Source organism: Notolepis coatsorum (assembly GCF_963971535.1).
Source record: "Notolepis coatsorum genome assembly, chromosome: 14".
Taxonomy (NCBI): domain Eukaryota; kingdom Metazoa; phylum Chordata; class Actinopteri; order Aulopiformes; family Paralepididae; genus Notolepis; species Notolepis coatsorum.
The window spans coordinates 14055848-14073063 of record NC_140178.1 but is presented as its reverse complement, the minus strand read 5'-3'; the positions used below and the strand labels follow the sequence as shown (position 1 = coordinate 14073063).

Below are 17216 nucleotides of genomic sequence, written 5' to 3'. Positions count from 1 at the left end.
TCATGTACAGCATGGGGTCCGTCCCCTTTAACGTCTGGAGTGGAACATCCCCTCCCCTTTAAAAGCCCAGCTCGGCCGCGTCGCAGCATCGACGGGAGCAGCAGAGGAGCATTCCTCCCTCTCGGGTGATCCACGTACTCCTCCACCAACAAGACCTTCCTGTGTCAGCTCAGCTTTTCTGACATTTCACCCCCCCCCCCACACCCACCCCAGCACTTCCCTAAACCTAATCCACCACCACACTCCTCCGCGATGCACCGCTTGCTCTCCCTCTGCTGCGCCGCCCTGGTGGCCCTGCTGCCCGGGCAGGTCTGCGGGTATTTCCCGGAGGAGCGCTGGAGCCCGGAGTCTCCGCTGCTCGCCCCGCGGCTCCTCATGGCGCTGGTCTGCAGGAACGCCGAGCACTCCCTGCCCTACGTGCTGGGGGCCATCGAGAGGCTCGACTACCCCAAGGACCGCATCGCGGTCTGGTACGTTATTATGATATTATGATTATGAGTGTATGAAGAACCCGCATCGCTGTTGCAACTTCCTTCTTTCGCCAACGGTTAATAAGTTAGCCGACTAACTTTTACCTTTTTTTTTTTTTTTTTAAGTCCATATCCAAAAGTGATAACATGGCTAAATATAGTTTCGAGAATACTGAACTAGCTCTTCGTTTAATAGCCACGATTGGTAATTGCATTATGTTGTGTGTTGGGGGTGGACTCTCTTGAGTGAGAGACATGATGGTATGCAGCTCAAGTATTTCAACTCTGTGTACATTACTGTATGAGGAGGGATTACGTTAAAATACCGACATGTCACATTTGGTCGAGCAGAAAGCGTCGATTAACATTGGGGATGGGTAGCATTGCAAATCGGTGTTTTACCTATTTTAGGGTTTATGGGTTTATCATGGACAGTGGTGAGCAGCTGTGGTCATCAGGTCTGAGACCACGGTTGCCATCATCATCTATTATTGCTTACGTGGAGGAGAGGGAGGGGGATCTCTGCAGGCTTGGAGGAGAGGGAGGGGGATCTCTGCAGGCTTGGAGTTGGAGGAGAGGGAGGGGGATCTCTGCAGGCTTGGAGTTGGAGGAGAGGGAGGGGGATCTCTGCAGGCATGCCGGAGAGGGAACCATGACTAATAACATTTCCTTGCCGGACTCCCTAGCAGTCTGCTATACTAGTAGGACATTCGGAATGTCTCTCGACTTTTAAACCATGTATATTCTCCCCCCACCGTATGTATACTTCTCTCCCACCCACCCCCTCCTAATGTACAGTCCCCTCCACATCATATGTATATTATACTCTGTCAGGATCTATGGGTAACAACAGTACTGTATATTTGCATATCGTATATGTCACAAATGTAACAGTACTAAATACATGTATGTCCCTATGCCATAAATGTCATGATGTCATATATGTAGTGTATGTCATAAATGTCACTATGAATTGAAACTGGTGGACCCTGATGTAAACAAGACAAACGTCTTTCTCTGGTCTGCATCCCCTTAACAATTGTGTGTATTGAGCCGTACTGTATTGTACCCATTCTGCAATCTGTTAAATAAAGTTTTCATTCATTCATCCACCAAAACCTGCACGACTACTACAACGCACAACTTAGTTTATCTAAGTGGCAGGTTGGCAGCGGTGGAAGAAGTACAGTTCCTTTTACTTAAGTAAAAGTAGAAATACCCAGATAAACGAGTACACTGGTAAAAGGAAAAGTCCGCCATTGAAATTCTAAAGTAGAGAAGTATTTTCTATCGAATGTACTTTAAGTATCTAAAGTAAAAGTACACATTCTACATGACGTTTGTGTATTCCAGTGCTTGGGAGCGTTCAAACCTTGATCCATTATTGATTGATTGAACATTTTATTAACAGATTGCAGAATGAGTACAATACAGTACAGCTCAATACACGCAATTGTTAAGGGAATGCAGACCAGAGAAAGACTTTCGTCTTGTTTACATCAGGGTCCCCCATTTTCAATTTACCATAACATATATGACAATCATAGACGGTACTGTTCCATCTAGACATTTATGACATACCAGATCTACAAATATACAGTACTGTTTATGTGTACAAAAGGAGTCTAAAAAGAGAGTATATACATTTGAGGGGGAACGTCCTCTTGATGTTGACAGGCTTCAAATGTGAAAGTATATAATCTTCATACATTTCTGCCATGTTTTCTATGCAAAATCCCTTTCCAAAGTACAGTAACTAACTAGTACCTAATGGGTTCAGATAAATGTAGTAGAGTAAAACTATAAAGGTCCCTAAAATAAAAAATACTCACGTAAAGTACAAGTAGCTCAAGTACAGTAATTGAGTACAACTATTTAGTTATTTTCCACCACTGCCGGTTGGGGTACCTTGTGTATACAGCACTTTGTGTGTATACTGTTTACTGTTACTCTTACTCATAGTATTATGTTTAGATTCAAATGATTTATTGCCTATATTTATTATAACATATAATATAACTGATGGGGCATACAGAGTAGACCCTCATGTGTACCTTTTGTTTACACTGTTTATTTTTATATTCAGAGTTGATTATATTGTTTACACTGCTTATTCTCCTCATATTTTTATAATCGGTTAATTATATTTTTTACACCGTTTGTTTTTTCTATTTATTTTCTGATCAAATTTTATTTCAGTAAAGGAATATCCTAACTTATCTGTATCTTATCCATCTGGTTCTCTTAAGACATGATCAAGACACTCGTCCATCAATAACAGTGGTTAGGCTGGTTACTAGTTAGCCTACTAGTGGTTACTAGTTACGCTTCTGGCCAGTATGACTTACTACCATAGTGTCTTCTACCTGTATCACTGTACATATTAATACTACAACTCTGTACATACTGTACATCTGATTAGCACTATTACTCATACTCGGTAGTACTAATTTATATATGTTATACCCAGTTTAATCACCTGTACACCTATACATGTATATATTACTGTTACACTTTTCTGTTATATTTGCACTGTGGTTGGATGCCAAACTTATTTAGGTTGTGCTGTATGATGACAATAAATTAGAATCTAATCTAATCCTCCACAAATACTGTAATCTGAAAAAAACATTGAAACAAACGTGTTAACTTGAGAAGTTACAGCTATGACAGTCTGCTAAAGGTATTAGTAAGTAACCCAATCCAATAGGCCTACAATGCTGCACCATCATGCAGACATAAGAGACGGACAGAGAGACAAGAAACGGGAGACAAATGACAATACATTTTTAATCTAATCTAATCCACCAATTCTCACCCCATCTCTCAAGATTACTGGTTTGGATTATCTGCCACTTTGTGTTACCAGAGCAGTGAATTGAAAAGTCAGGGGGACTGTATTATGATTTGAAATACTGTTGGGGTAGTTATTACACAGCACAGTGGTGGGCAGGGCACACGGGTCACAGAGGGCACAGAGGGCACACAGGCCCTCAGGAGGACACGGGCCACTTTCCCCAAAAGCATCCTCTGGCACTAAGAAGCAGTATCCCATTGATTCAACTGGTAGCAGGCTATTGGATGACGGGTTACCTGGAGTTGACAGTATATCAACCCGGGTCAGATGAGATATTGTAAATGTTTGTTTAAAGTTTGAGAAGAAAGGGATATTTTCTGAGGAGCAAAGCTGCAATAAAACAATTAACAACCAGACTCTTTCTATGAACAAATCCACCAGCTACACATTTTACATTTATCCAAAGCGACTTACTAGTTCTGTACAACAAGTCAGCAGGAAGGATACAACTCTGGCAGCTAAGGGTCAGTAAGATTGTTCGTCGAACAGTGTCGAACTTGGGTGTTAGTCTTGAGTGCATAGTCGTATAGACATAATAGCATTTTAGCTAGTAGAATAGAATAGAATAGAAGTACTTTATTGATCCCGAGGGAAATTCGGCACCACAGATCGCTCACAATGAACATTCAGATAAGAGTACAGTCAGAGATATACATTCTAAAATATGTATATACATTCTAAAATATACAGTTAAAAATGTACAGTGAAATGTTCAGGGATTTATATTGTTACTGTGCTCAGTGAGGCAGTAATATAGGCAAGGTAGATTCTGAAGTATCGGAGACGGGAGTGCAGCATACTAGTAAAAGAAGGTTAGTATGGTTTTAGTTTTTAGTATGGCAGATGCATGAAAGCTTCCTTCCCTGAGTTTACTCTGACCTATAGGATGTAAAGAAAAAAAAAAAAACCAACTAACTAACCTTATTGTCATGCACATGTCCTAATATACTAACCTACACTGTAGCACTCAACACTTTGATGATCATTGTTACTCAGCTGATAGATTTGTACCCTTCCTGATGACTTGTCGTACAGAACTTGTAAGTCGCTTTGGATAAAAGCGTCAGCTAAATGTATGGAACCTAGTAATTGTGAGTTATAATCAGACATGGTAAACAGGACTGCGTCCACTCCCATCCTTATTCTCAAAAGCCTCTTTACCATGATCTCATGAAGGCAGTCACGGACAGCAGTGGGAGGTAGCCTATATTTCAGGTTACATAAACACTTGTCTACCATGGTGGGCTAAAGGTCTATTCCCAGTGGGGGACTCCGAGGGGAGGGGTTTATGATTGACAACCAAACAACAGCTCTGTCTTGTAGCCTGTATGCTACATCCTTCAAACCTTTATTTACCTCATGCCGAGTGTACATACAAGAAGACGAGGCAAAGGGCAAGGATAACGAATCAATTAAAACACATAGAACTTTATTGACAAAGGTTGGAGATCAAGGTCATAAACTCTGCGACAGAGAAGATAATCTCAAGCATTAAGGACGGTTGGAGTTCATTCCATGAGCTAGAGGGGCATCATAGCAAAATGCAGATTTACCCTGTTCCCAGCAAAGTCGGGGGACCTTAAGGACCTTAAGGACCAGCCAGTCACTAGAACGGGTTCCATAGGTTCCAAAATTCCATTCCAATAAGGATGTAGTATAAGGAGGTTGCTTACCAGTGAGGGCCTTAAAAATGAACAAATACCAGTGTTTGTTGCGTCTCTCTGTCAGAGAAGGACAATTAGCCTGAATGCCTGACAGGAAGGGGGATGTTCTCTTCACTCACCAGCTCACTGAAGCCACCGCAGTAGGACTTGGGGAGGGGGTATCACAGTATTGCATTTCAGAAGGACTTACTTTTTCAAATCTGCTTGGGTATGGAAAATCATATTCATAATGCTAACCATATTATATAATTCAATCGATGTTCATCATATATTGGACTGCATTGTAAAGGGAAGTGAAAATGCACTGGCATTTTTAAATAACCTCAAATATTTCATGAATCGCTTTGTGGGAAATCTTGACCAGATGTTTGTTATTTAGTATTATTTTAGGCAACACAATAGTAAGATTCAAGATTACAACAATTAAAATGGAAAATGAACACAGATGGAAGATATATGATGCATAATAATGATATTATTGTCCTGTCCTAGGCTGTGGCATGTTGAAGGTCACTGTAGGACGAGTGTTTAGATTCCATTCGATAAAAATGTATTGTCATCATACAGTACCACAAAAAGAAGTTTGTCATCCAACCAGAGTGCAAATGTAACAGTAAAGTGCAATAGTAAGTAATATACAATGTACAGGTGATTAAACTGGGTATCAAATATATAAATGAGTACTACTGAGTGTAGTCGTATGATTTAGTTTCATGCTCTATAGAGTCTAAGTGTAAAGTGGTGAACAGCAGCCTCATTTGTTAATTTTGCTGCATTCGATTGTAACTCTGAACTAAAACAGTGTGTCAACTCTGAGTATAATCTCTCAGCCCCCCAGTTCAAGCCTCAGCGTCATCTGAGCGTCATCACTTCAACATGGTCACCCACATTGTATGAACGTTAATGTCGTTATTAGCTGTTTTTGTACTTTTGTAAGTATATTGGCTATAATGTAAACGGTCTTTGTGAGTTGTAGTTCATGCAAGAATGAAGATCATCCAAATTGTTCCGACTTTGTAGCTCAAATGCACATAAATCAGACGACTCCTTTCCCACTTCAAACAAATGCAGAATATATTCTTGTTAAAAATAACTAATAATAAACATTGTATCAGGTGAGGACATTTTAGTTTGGACAAGTTTTGTAAACGCCTGAAAGTAGCATCTGGCAAAAATGCAAACACTTCTCAACGGTGTCCATATATTAAAGCCTGTTTTCAGCCTCAGGAGTATGTCAGCAGACCATAACATCAGACGTCTCAAGACTCCTCAAGGCCCCACAGCTGTCGGAGGGTCTGGGGAGGAAGGCCCCAAGTGTTTAGCTAAGTCTCTGGTTAGGGAGGTCAAGCCTTCAGCCGTAATGTAATCAAACGGGAGCTCCGCCCACAATGCTGTTCAGAACGCAGTTTAATGTAATCAAATGGGAGCTCCGCCCACAATGCTGTTCAGAACGCAGTTTAATGTAATCAAACAGGAGCTCCGCCCACAATGCTGTTCAGAACGCAGTTTAATGTATTCAAACGGGAGCTCCGCCCACAATGCTGTTCAGAATGCAGTTTAATGTAATCAAACGGGAGCTCCGCCCACAATGCTGTTCAGAACAGTTTAATGTAATCAAACGGGAGCTCCGCCCACAATGCTGTTCAGAACGCAGTTTAATGTAATCAAACGGGAGCTCCGCCCACAAAGCTGTTCAGAACGCAGTTTCGGCTCCTTACATTTTCGCGCCACTTCCCTCACATGAAGCCAAAGTCCCAGACGATACTTTCAATTGGTAGAACAAACCATCACTCAAACTGTATCCAACCCCCTCCCCCTGGCCTTCATCTGTATATTTGAAAATTTGCACTATCATGCACTCTTCCACTAAATGATCTTCCTTGTCTATATTACTACCTACTATACTAATATGTCTCTACTGCTATGCACTCAACACGGCAGCACCCACGTTTCAACACTGTTTGATAAACATTGTTACTCGGTTGAAAGAGTTGTACCCTTCCTGCAGACTTGTCGACTGTCGGTCGCTTTGGATAAAAGCGTTTCAGCTAAATGACTAAATGTAAATTTGCAGTTGTTAGTGTTGCTCGTAAAACTGCTTTCTCGTGTGGCCTGAAAACTGATGGTGTTTGAACTATATCTGGACCAGATGGTTTACTCGGAAGGACTTTTTTCCCAATATTTATATTGTGATGTAATGCGTAGATGTGGAGAATCACATTTATGTTCATCATTTTAGATGGACAGTAAATTGAAAGTGCGATACAGTCAGTGTTGCGTTGCTCATATCAACACTGGTTGCACCCACGCTAATGACGCCACGTGTATGCGCGCGCTCCCGCGCATGTGCATAAATGTTCCCTCGCATTAGGACAGACTAAAGACAGTGCCTAATTGTCTCTACGAATGGAATGTAACACCTGACGACCGGCGCTATTGATATGCAAAGTAGCCAGGTGGGTACTGCGAGTTGGCGCATCAGTCGAGTGCAGCGCATTCCTGTGTGCACGCGCGTGCACATCCGTGCGTGTGCATGCACGCGCTTCTGCTCACAAAACTTTGGTTGCACGGAGTGCAAAGCGTTGTGCAACCCCGTCCCATGAGCAACGCATCACTGGATACAGTACCAGACTGGAAATGTAACTTCAATTGACATTCTCAAATTATTATAATTTTTTTTTAAAGATTTTTTTTTTGGCGTTTTATCACTTTATTGCTACTGGGCAGTCCAGTAGAGAGAGACAGAGGAGGAATGGGAGACAGAGTGGGGGGGAAGACATTCGGCAAATAACTGGGGCGTCCCCTCAAATTATTTTTATAACAAAATTTGGGAAATCTGACTTAGTGCTTGGTTTTTATTAGGGCTGTCCTTGAGAAAAGACGATCTTAGCAGACTAATTATTAGTCATGTGATTTGTAAATGTAGTGCTTACCAGATATGTGCTTATCATTCTTTAGGAAACAGTGACAGTGGCTCAGGAGGTAGACCAGTCGTCTGGTAATCCGCAGGTTCCCGGTTCGATTCCCACTCCTCCCGGGCAGTGTGTCGAAGTGTCCTTGAGCAAGACACTTAACCCCTAATTGCTCCCGATGAGCAGGTTGGCAACTTTCGCCTCTGCCATCGGAATGTGAGGAACAAATTGTAAAGCACTTTGGATAAACACTGCTATATAAATGCACCATTTAAAAAGCTTAAAAAAAAACTAACAAAGTCTTGGTCAAAAAGACCAAACCAACCAATTAATCGATTTAATGGACCCACATTTTGATCATAAAATTGGACGACAAAATGTAGTCATGCATAATTTTAGGGGGGGGGGGGGGGGCACACAATACGATAACACAGATGAAAAACTAAACCCAGAGGCAGTGAAGCTGGGTGTAATCCAGCGTTTGATCAGCACGGCTGGACGGCAGGAGTGAGGGAAGACATTGCTTAGCGGGAAACTGCGGTGTTCTCACAGACGGGTGTGACATCAGCAGGGAGAGAACCTGGCCTGGCTGCATGCCACCGTCTGAGAGCCAGCTACTGTTCGGAAGGTCAAACCTTCTGCCGTAATGTAAGCAAAGCGGGAGCTCCGCCCACAATGCTGTTCAGAACACCGTTTTGGCTCCCCACTTCCCGCTTTCACATGAAGCCGAAGTCCCGGACGATACTTTCAACTGGTAGAACAAACAACCACTCAAATTGTAGCCGACCCCTGTGCGCACACGATGCCGTTTGTCGGTTGATGATCTGTTGGAGAAATGTCTGTCAAAATGGCATCTGAATGGCTACTCGGAACACTTTCAGCACCACGCTTAATCCCCATCTCTGCCGCTAGAAGGCCAGCTTAAAATGGTAATTTCCGCGGTGTTTCGCAATGTTTGCAGAGCTGTGTGTGTGTTCTGTATTATAGCTTATAGCTGTGGAGACAATGGTGTGGCTCATTTGACAGACAGTACTTGTAGTCCAACATGGAAAAAATAGTTTGTTTCTACACACTGTAGTTTGTAGTTCATTACACGCTAAACATCGCACATTTCCAAGATAATACAGTTTTTTTCCATAACCGACGTGTTATGTGCAATAAGCCCGAATTGTTCTGGTTGATCCCCGAAACCCCAAATACTACCACAAAATCATCATTGGGGGGGGGCGGGGGTCGTTTTAACTCAAAACTGATCGTGTTTGCTGAGCATGTTTTTACATCCGGTAAAACACAAAACTGTGATCGTTAGAAAAACACATTTCAGGTTCGGTAAAATAGACATAGAATATACCTTACCTTAGCCAGAAGGTATTCCAAAAGGAATAATTCCAAGTGATCGCATCACCATCGCGATTACCAGTGTATATGTCTATACACGTTTCAATGGTAAATACGCTTAGGCAACGAAATTTCGAGGCGATCAATGTGAATCTCTGTTTAAGCAGGAGGAGGAGCCCTTACCAAAAAAAAAAAAAGTTAAACGTATATCCACGCCAATGCAATTCCAGTTCAGACACAGACGATACTGCCACCTGGTGATATTCGATCGGCATTGCAATTCCAATCTATACAAATGAGCCAGGGATGGCTAGAATAATCCGGATGATGATTTAGAACGGGGATCAGAGGAAAAATATCAAAGGATCTAAAAACTCGTAAGTTTACTCGTTATTGGTGCTCAACGCTTGTCGGCCAATAACGAGTATACTCATGATTGGCGCTGAATGTGTTAAATAGGAGCCGACAACAAGGGTTTTGCACCCAAACGTTAAACCAACGTTTGTGGAAAAGGCTCTCTCTTGTCTAGTCCATTCCACTCTTATACTAAACATATAGAGGTACCAAAATTCGGCACAGATCGATCAAGCGCAAATAGGTACCCAGCAGTACCGATGTAATTTGGTCCTGTACCTAAGACCCGCCCAGTTAGAAAATAATCAGAATTCCAATGACGTGCAATTGCCATTTCATAATGGACACAGACCACCGCAGACCTCGGGAGGGAGGGGTTTTAGTTTGTGTGGAGTGATAACAATGTTGAAATTGAGAAGTTTAGACTTTAGTTTAGTTTTACAACTGAAATAAAAATGTTATTACAGAAAGAGTAAAGTACCGAAAAAGGTACCGGTATAGATTCCCAGGTACCGGTACTGGTTCAAATGTGAACAGTACCCAACCCTAGTTGGTACCCTTAACTCGTTCAGCGCCAGGGGTCGCTGTCTACCTTCTGGGTAGAAAGCCATCGCTGTAAGTCAATGGGGAGACTGCGAAACTTGCGAGTGCTTAAAATATATTTTATATTATAGCTATGGATCTAATAACACCGTCGATTGTCAGTGAGTTGCTTCTGGTCAACATGCAAAAAACAGATTGTTTTTTCATCCGTACATTTCCGTTTTATACCGTTTTGAATATGAGTATAGTTTGGGTGATTCTTGGTAATCCCAGGAAAAGACGCGATAATAGCCCTTTAGTGAAATCCAGTTATCACGTTGTCATTTTTCGCCTGGTTATCGAATCTTCCTGAAATCAACGCTGGATTATCGTTATTATCCTTCCTCATGCAAGAATGAAATTGGCCCTGGAGCGCGGCGCTCCCCCCCCCCCACCCCCCCCCTGCCACCAACGGTAAACGGCACAACACAGTCCACACAGACGGCTTCGATCGCGGAAGAAAAAAAATATCAGATCAAGGCAAGATTGGATATATAGTGTCCTTACCTTGTCTCTGATGTAATGCAAAAGAAATTATCCAATTATCTGATCGCCATTCCAAATACTGGTCGCGGAGGTCCGTCCCACGTTGTCCGGCATTGCATATGAAGGAGGGCGGGGGGGGGGGGGGGGGCAGCCTCGTAGATGTATCGTTGTAAACGCTCGTCCTGCCGGAGTATTTAAACCCCCGCCCGCACGGCTCAGCTCGGCCCAGAAAACAAACTACATCGTTTCAAATGGAGTGCAATACCGGCTGGAAGGAGTAGGCGGCGGTATTTGCCCTTTGCGAGCTCAGACCCATTCCCAATGATAACATCAGGCTGGACGGATGACAAATTAATGGATATAGCTAATAAAAGAATTAACGATTAAAACCAGAGATTTCTCGTGATTGACGCTCATCGCATGGCGAGTTAACCCGACTTTCTTCGTCATTGGCGCAGAATGAGTTAAAGGGGGTAACCAGTAATCCGACTCTGAGCGGCTGAGGGGAGGACGGCTCGAGGGCCTGTCATGTTGTAACAGGATCCCCCTCTTCCCCTCGCTGACAGATGGGTCGATGGAATGACACAGGGCCTAACATGTGGCTCCACTTAGAAACCTCTGCAATAAAAAATCTAATGTGAGAGCTGTCACGTTCGCATGCACGACGTATATCACACACACACACACATGGTCTGGCGGCGTTGGCTAGCCTGCTTTGTTGTCGTCTGTCTGTCTCTGTTCTCTGATGTTCTTGTTTGCATTTTAATACTCGGTATAGCTTTTAGAAAGCTTACAGAACCAAGCATTTCACCGTTGTAAAAAGTACATTGTGTACATTTATTGTGACAACTAATAAACAAACTTGAAACTTGAAACTTGAACTTGACATTTTGTAACCTGGATATCCAGTATGTTGGTATTGTGTTGTTGGTGTTCAAGACCTCTGTCGGTTCCCACTTCCCACACCTGGAGACAATGAGTGTACAGAACGGGAGCGCTGGGCTATTGTTATCCGAGTCACGGTGTAATCTTTCACCACTGTCCCGTCCTCGAACCAGGCTAGTGTGTTATATTAGATATTAGAATTTAGCACAAGTGGCGGCTAGGTGGTGCAGTGGGCAAGGCGCTCACCACCAATGCGGCAGACGCTAGGGTTCGAGCCCAGCTCTCCGCATTGCTATCATCTTGGCTGGTCGTTCATACTAATACAATTGGCAGTGTTAGGGGGTGGGAAGCTGATGGGTGGGGATCGGACGTTGTGGACAGCGACTCCTACAGGTCGGTTGGTGCGCCTGCGCAGCAGAATCAGGAAGCGACGGGGGCGGCGTGCCCTCCAAACGCAGACCCCCGACGCTGAGAGATCGCGCTGTGCAGGTGAAAAGATCCGACTGCTGCTTCCTTGAGTACCGGAGGGGACACGTGATGTAAGGCTTAGTCCACATTGCAGCTGGCTTGTAGGAGGCATGGCCAAACAACGTTCGAGACAGGGGAGGGTAGAATTAAACAATACGAAATTGGGATGGGAGAAAAAAAATTTAAATGGGAGAAAAAGTAGATAAAAAAATAAAAAATTGAGTACAGTACCACGAAAAGATGTTTGGCGTCCAACCAGAGTGCAAATGTAACTTGATAGTAAATGTTCTAAAATATGAAGACATTAAACTAGACCATACTGTGTTAGTAATACTTCTATTTTACCAATAAGTTGTACTGACACCAAATTTGATGTTAATAAAAAAAATAAAATTATTAGATTCGATTCAAATGTATTGTCCTTATACAGTAAGCAAATTATGCATACGATTTCCCAGTGGCGTGGCGACTCCCCATTCGATTTGATTAAAATGTATTGTCATCATCATACAGCACAAGTACAGTACAACAAAGAAGTTTGGCATCCAACCAGAGTGCAAATGTAACAGTAAAGTACAACAGGTGCAGGTGATTAAACTGGCTATAAAATATATAAATTTGTACTACGGAGTAATAGTGCTAGGTATGTACAGACGGATGTGGATATATATACAGCATTATTGTATCATGATCAAGTGTGGTATTCATGTCATCCATTATAATAGGTGTTTGTGTGGTGAATATCTGGATGCGCGGTACAGAATGTGGGGGTCACTGAAGTGGTCTGTTTCCCGACAGGGTAGCGACGGACCACAACGAGGACAACACCACGGTCATGCTGCGCGACTGGCTGGTGAAGGTGCAGACGCTCTACCACTACGTGGAGTGGAGGCCGCAGGAGGAACCCAGGTCCGTAACCTTCCAGTGTCTCTGGTGTTCATCAAGTGGATGTTCTCTGTATACATTAGTATTATACATTACATATATATATATATATATATATATTTCTTTTAAGGCTGTGTTATTAACACATTGAGTGCCACGCCCCTTCCCGGGAAGTGACCACTTCCGTGCCGCCCATTAAACCCATGTAAACGTAGTTGTAGTTTCTAGAAGTAAAACCTATATTTTATAGTATCGCTATGGGTCTAATAACACCCTCGAGTCTCATTGAGCTACTTCTGGTCAACGTGCAAAAAAACGGATTCTTTTTTCATCCGTACATTTCCGTTTTGAATATGAACATAGTAGTCCGGCCGCTTCTGAGCAATTCCAGGGAAAAGACACGAAAACAGCGTTTTTGTGTAATTCAATAAACACGTTGTCATTTTTCGCCTGATTATCGGATCTTCCTGAAATCAACGCTAGATCATCACTATTATCCTTTGTGGTGCACGCATGCAATGTGGTTTAGACCGGCGCGCCCCCCCCCCCCCCCCCCCTCCTGCATCCCAACGTCAGGACAGCCAGACACATAAACACATATAGCTTCAATCGCAGTAGAAATAAATATCAGATCAACGCAAGCCTTCATATATAGTGTCCTTACCTGGTCTCTGAAGTAATGAAAAAAAATAATCCAATAATGTCATCGCCATTCCAGTTATCCACAGCGATCGTCCCTCCGACGTTATTGGGCATTGCTCTTCAACGGGCAGGCGGGGTCAGTTGTCCAAGCCATCCCTACAAGCGTGTATTTTGCCGGAGTGTTTAGGACCCGCCCCCACGCCGCAGCTCGGTATAGAAAATAAACGAACCCATTTCTAACCGGTTGCATTACTGGCCGAAGGCGTTAGAGGGCGGTATAATACCGTCTGCCAGCTCAGACACACTCGGAACAGTATGCACAAGGTGCCCCGCTGAATTATGAATGGATATAGATAATAAAAGAAATTCCGTGACAGAAACGTAGATCTACGTTTCCGGCACTCAACGATCGGATGACAGAACCGTAAATCTACGCGAACGGCACTGAAAGTGTTAACGCGTTAACGCCACACTTTTTTTTAACAGAATATTTTTGTTTTTACTAGACTTCACTCAGGTGTATTATTGATACTCTCATTGATACTATGTTTGTTTCTGACTCAAAGTGTGTGTGTGTGAGAGGGAGAGGGAGAGGGGGGGTGAGAGATGAGGAAGGGGCAAGAGAGAGAGAGCTGGGGGTGTGTGTGTGAGAGAGGGGGGGGGGCGGGGGTGTGGGTCCTCAGCCCTTGTGTGGGTGAATGTAACAAGTTCCTAACGTTTTGTTTTTATTTATATATATACATTTATATATTTATTTGTACATGTATATATATATATATATCTGTGAATATACCTGCATATAATCCTCCTATATACCTACTTATACACCTGCATATAACTCTGTATGATAGCATGTACAATAATGCTGTATATATATACCATATATACATTTATATATAAATTTTTACGCATATATATATCCATATCTGTCTCAATATACCTGCATATAATCCTCCTATATACCTACTTATACACCTGCATTATAACTCTGTATGATAGCATGTACAATAATTCTGTATATACCGTATATATATATTTATTCTTACCATGTGTATATAATATATATATACATTAGGGATGAGTTAGAATATTCGAATTTTCGAATAGTCGAATAACAGTCTCCACATTCGATTTCCAATTTCTTTTTATATGATTTTTTTTTTTTTTTTTTTTTTTTTAATTGAAGCAAACTATTCTTATTTAATTCCTTTTTATATTTAGAGGCAGCCTAATTGATTTAAAAGATGCACATGCTACTGTTTCTGTTTGTTTATTAAAACCAATTGATAGGCCAATGGTGGTGAATGGTGTCATTTTGCTTTATTGTCGGTCGGCCGAGCCGATCAACGTTCTGAAGGAATATCTGAACTTGAACTGAAGTGCCTATTTATGTGCAATACCCTTGGATTTTAATGATCCATTCTATTAAAAAGAATAACTGAATTGAACTGAAACTGAACATTTTGAAACTGAACCATGTACATACATCTGATTAGCACTACTATTACTCAGTAGTACTCATTTATGTTATACCCAGTTTAATCACCTCACTGTTGCACTTTCCTGCTACATTTGCACTCTGGTTGGATGCCAAACCTCTTTTCGTTGTACTGTACTTGGTGCTGTATGATGATGACAGCACATGTGACTGTACTCTATAACCTCTCGCAGACAGTACCCGGACGAGGAGGGCCCCAAGCAGTGGTCCAACCTGCGCTACGCCCACGTGATGAAGCTGCGGCAGGCGGCGCTCGACTCCGCCCGCGAGATGTGGGCCGACTACTTCATGGTGCGTGTCCTGTCCGTGATCTCCGCCCTACAAGAGACTAAGAAAGGGGAAACAAAACAAAACAAAACAAAATGAAACAAGCAGCAGGAGGGTGTGAGAAACAAACTGACCCAATTATGTTTCACCGTCCCCCCCCCCCCCCCCCAGTCTGGTCAAGGCCGGATTAATCCAGTTTGTTTGGCTCTGTTCCCCCCCCCGTGCTGCTGAAAAAGCCTGCGTCATAAATCTTGGTATAAAGCGCAGAGGTTTGTCTGTCGCCCCGCAGTGCGAACCCACAGTGTCTCGGCTCGATAGGCTGTAATTTTGGGGTGAAGTGCGTTCAGGGCTGAGATGGTTCTCTATAGTCTACTGTCCTCTGCAGCGCTGGCAGCCTCCTCGCGTGTGAAGAGACAACACTTTAGTCTCAAATCAAATCAAATCAAATGTATTTGTATAGCCCGAAATCACAACAAATAATTGCCCCCATGGGCGATTACAGATCAAGATGGAAAAACACCATGAAATCCACTCAAGTTCACACTTCTTGTCCCGTTGGGAACCTGCGTGACTTCTCTTCCATGTTCTGAATCAGAATCAGAAAGATTACATTCTATCTATTACTGTATGTTTTATCTCATATCCACACAGCCAAATCAGAATCAGAAAGGTCTTTATTGCCAAGTAGTTTACACATACAAGGATTTAGATTTGGTTGTTTTTGGTGTGACATTAACAGACCGACTATTACGATAGAATAAAATAAAAGGTAGAATAAAATGGAATATAAACGAAAATAGAAGTACAATATAATTATAAAATAGGCTGAGTCGACTATATACACTAACTAGAACAACAATACAGTGGGATGGAATATTTAACAGGGCTGTGCGCAGTAATGTGCAAAAAGGATGAACGGTGAAGGATGAACAAGTATGAAGAGTTTTGAGTGTATATACAACACGGGCTAAGTGGATTCATAACGTCTGTAACGATTCCTCTCGTCACGTGACGCGCCTCTCGTGTGCCCTGCCCTCCTATAGGTGGTGGACTGTGACAACCTCCTCACCAACCCCGACGTGCTGTGGAGGCTCATCGCCGAGAACAAGACCATCGTCGCGCCGATGCTGGACTCTCGCGCCGCCTATTCCAACTTCTGGTGTGGGATGACTTCCCAGGTACTGATCTGTGTTTGTTGTGTTTTGTTGTGTGCGTAATGTGAAGTGGGTTGGAAAGGAAACTTGACAAGCTGTTTTTTTTTTTTGCATTTCATTTCATTTCAAACCTTTAATTAAACTCGAAAGGCAACTGAGGTTTCCCTCGTTTACAGTCACGTCGAGTGTACATGCATAAATAAGCAAAAAGAAAAGCGTATAGAATTACACAGCATATAAAATCATAACACAGAGACGACAAGATGAGGCAAGGATAACAAATCAACTAAAACACGTACAACTTGGATTGACAAAGGTTGGAGATCAATGTTTTAAACTCTGCAACAGAGTAGAGAATCTCAAGCCTTAAGGACTGTTGGAGTTCATTCCATGAGCAAGATGGGCATCGTAGCGACATTAAGATTGACCCTGTTCCCAGCTAACTCGGGGGGACCTTAAGGACCAGCCAGTCACTAGAACGGGTTCCATAGGTTCCAAAATCCCATTCCAATAATGATGTAGTATTGGATTGGATTGGTAATGATGGACTGGATGGCTAATGGTGGATTGGTTTGGTAATAGTGGATTGGATTGGTAATAGTGGATTGGATTGGTAATGGTGGATTGCTAATAGTGAATTGGATTGGTAGTGGATTTGTTTGTTAATAGTGGATTGAATTGGTAATGGTTGATTGGTAATGGTGGATTGGATTGGTAATATTGGATTGGTAATGGTGGATTGGATTGGTAATAT

The 17216-nt window shown here is 42.6% G+C and overlaps 1 protein-coding gene across 1 annotated transcript in view; it reads left to right on the top strand.

Moving 5' to 3' along the window:
* Positions 1-155: 155 nt before the first annotated feature.
* Positions 156-17216, top strand: part of colgalt1a (collagen beta(1-O)galactosyltransferase 1a) — a 30694-nt gene continuing 13633 nt past the window's right edge. The window contains exons 1-4 of the mRNA XM_084329515.1: positions 156-470; positions 12815-12925; positions 15215-15332; positions 16352-16486. Of these exons, the coding sequence (XP_084185641.1) occupies positions 253-470; positions 12815-12925; positions 15215-15332; positions 16352-16486 (582 nt within the window). The 5' untranslated portion in view covers positions 156-252. The remainder of the gene's footprint in view (positions 471-12814; positions 12926-15214; positions 15333-16351; positions 16487-17216) is intronic.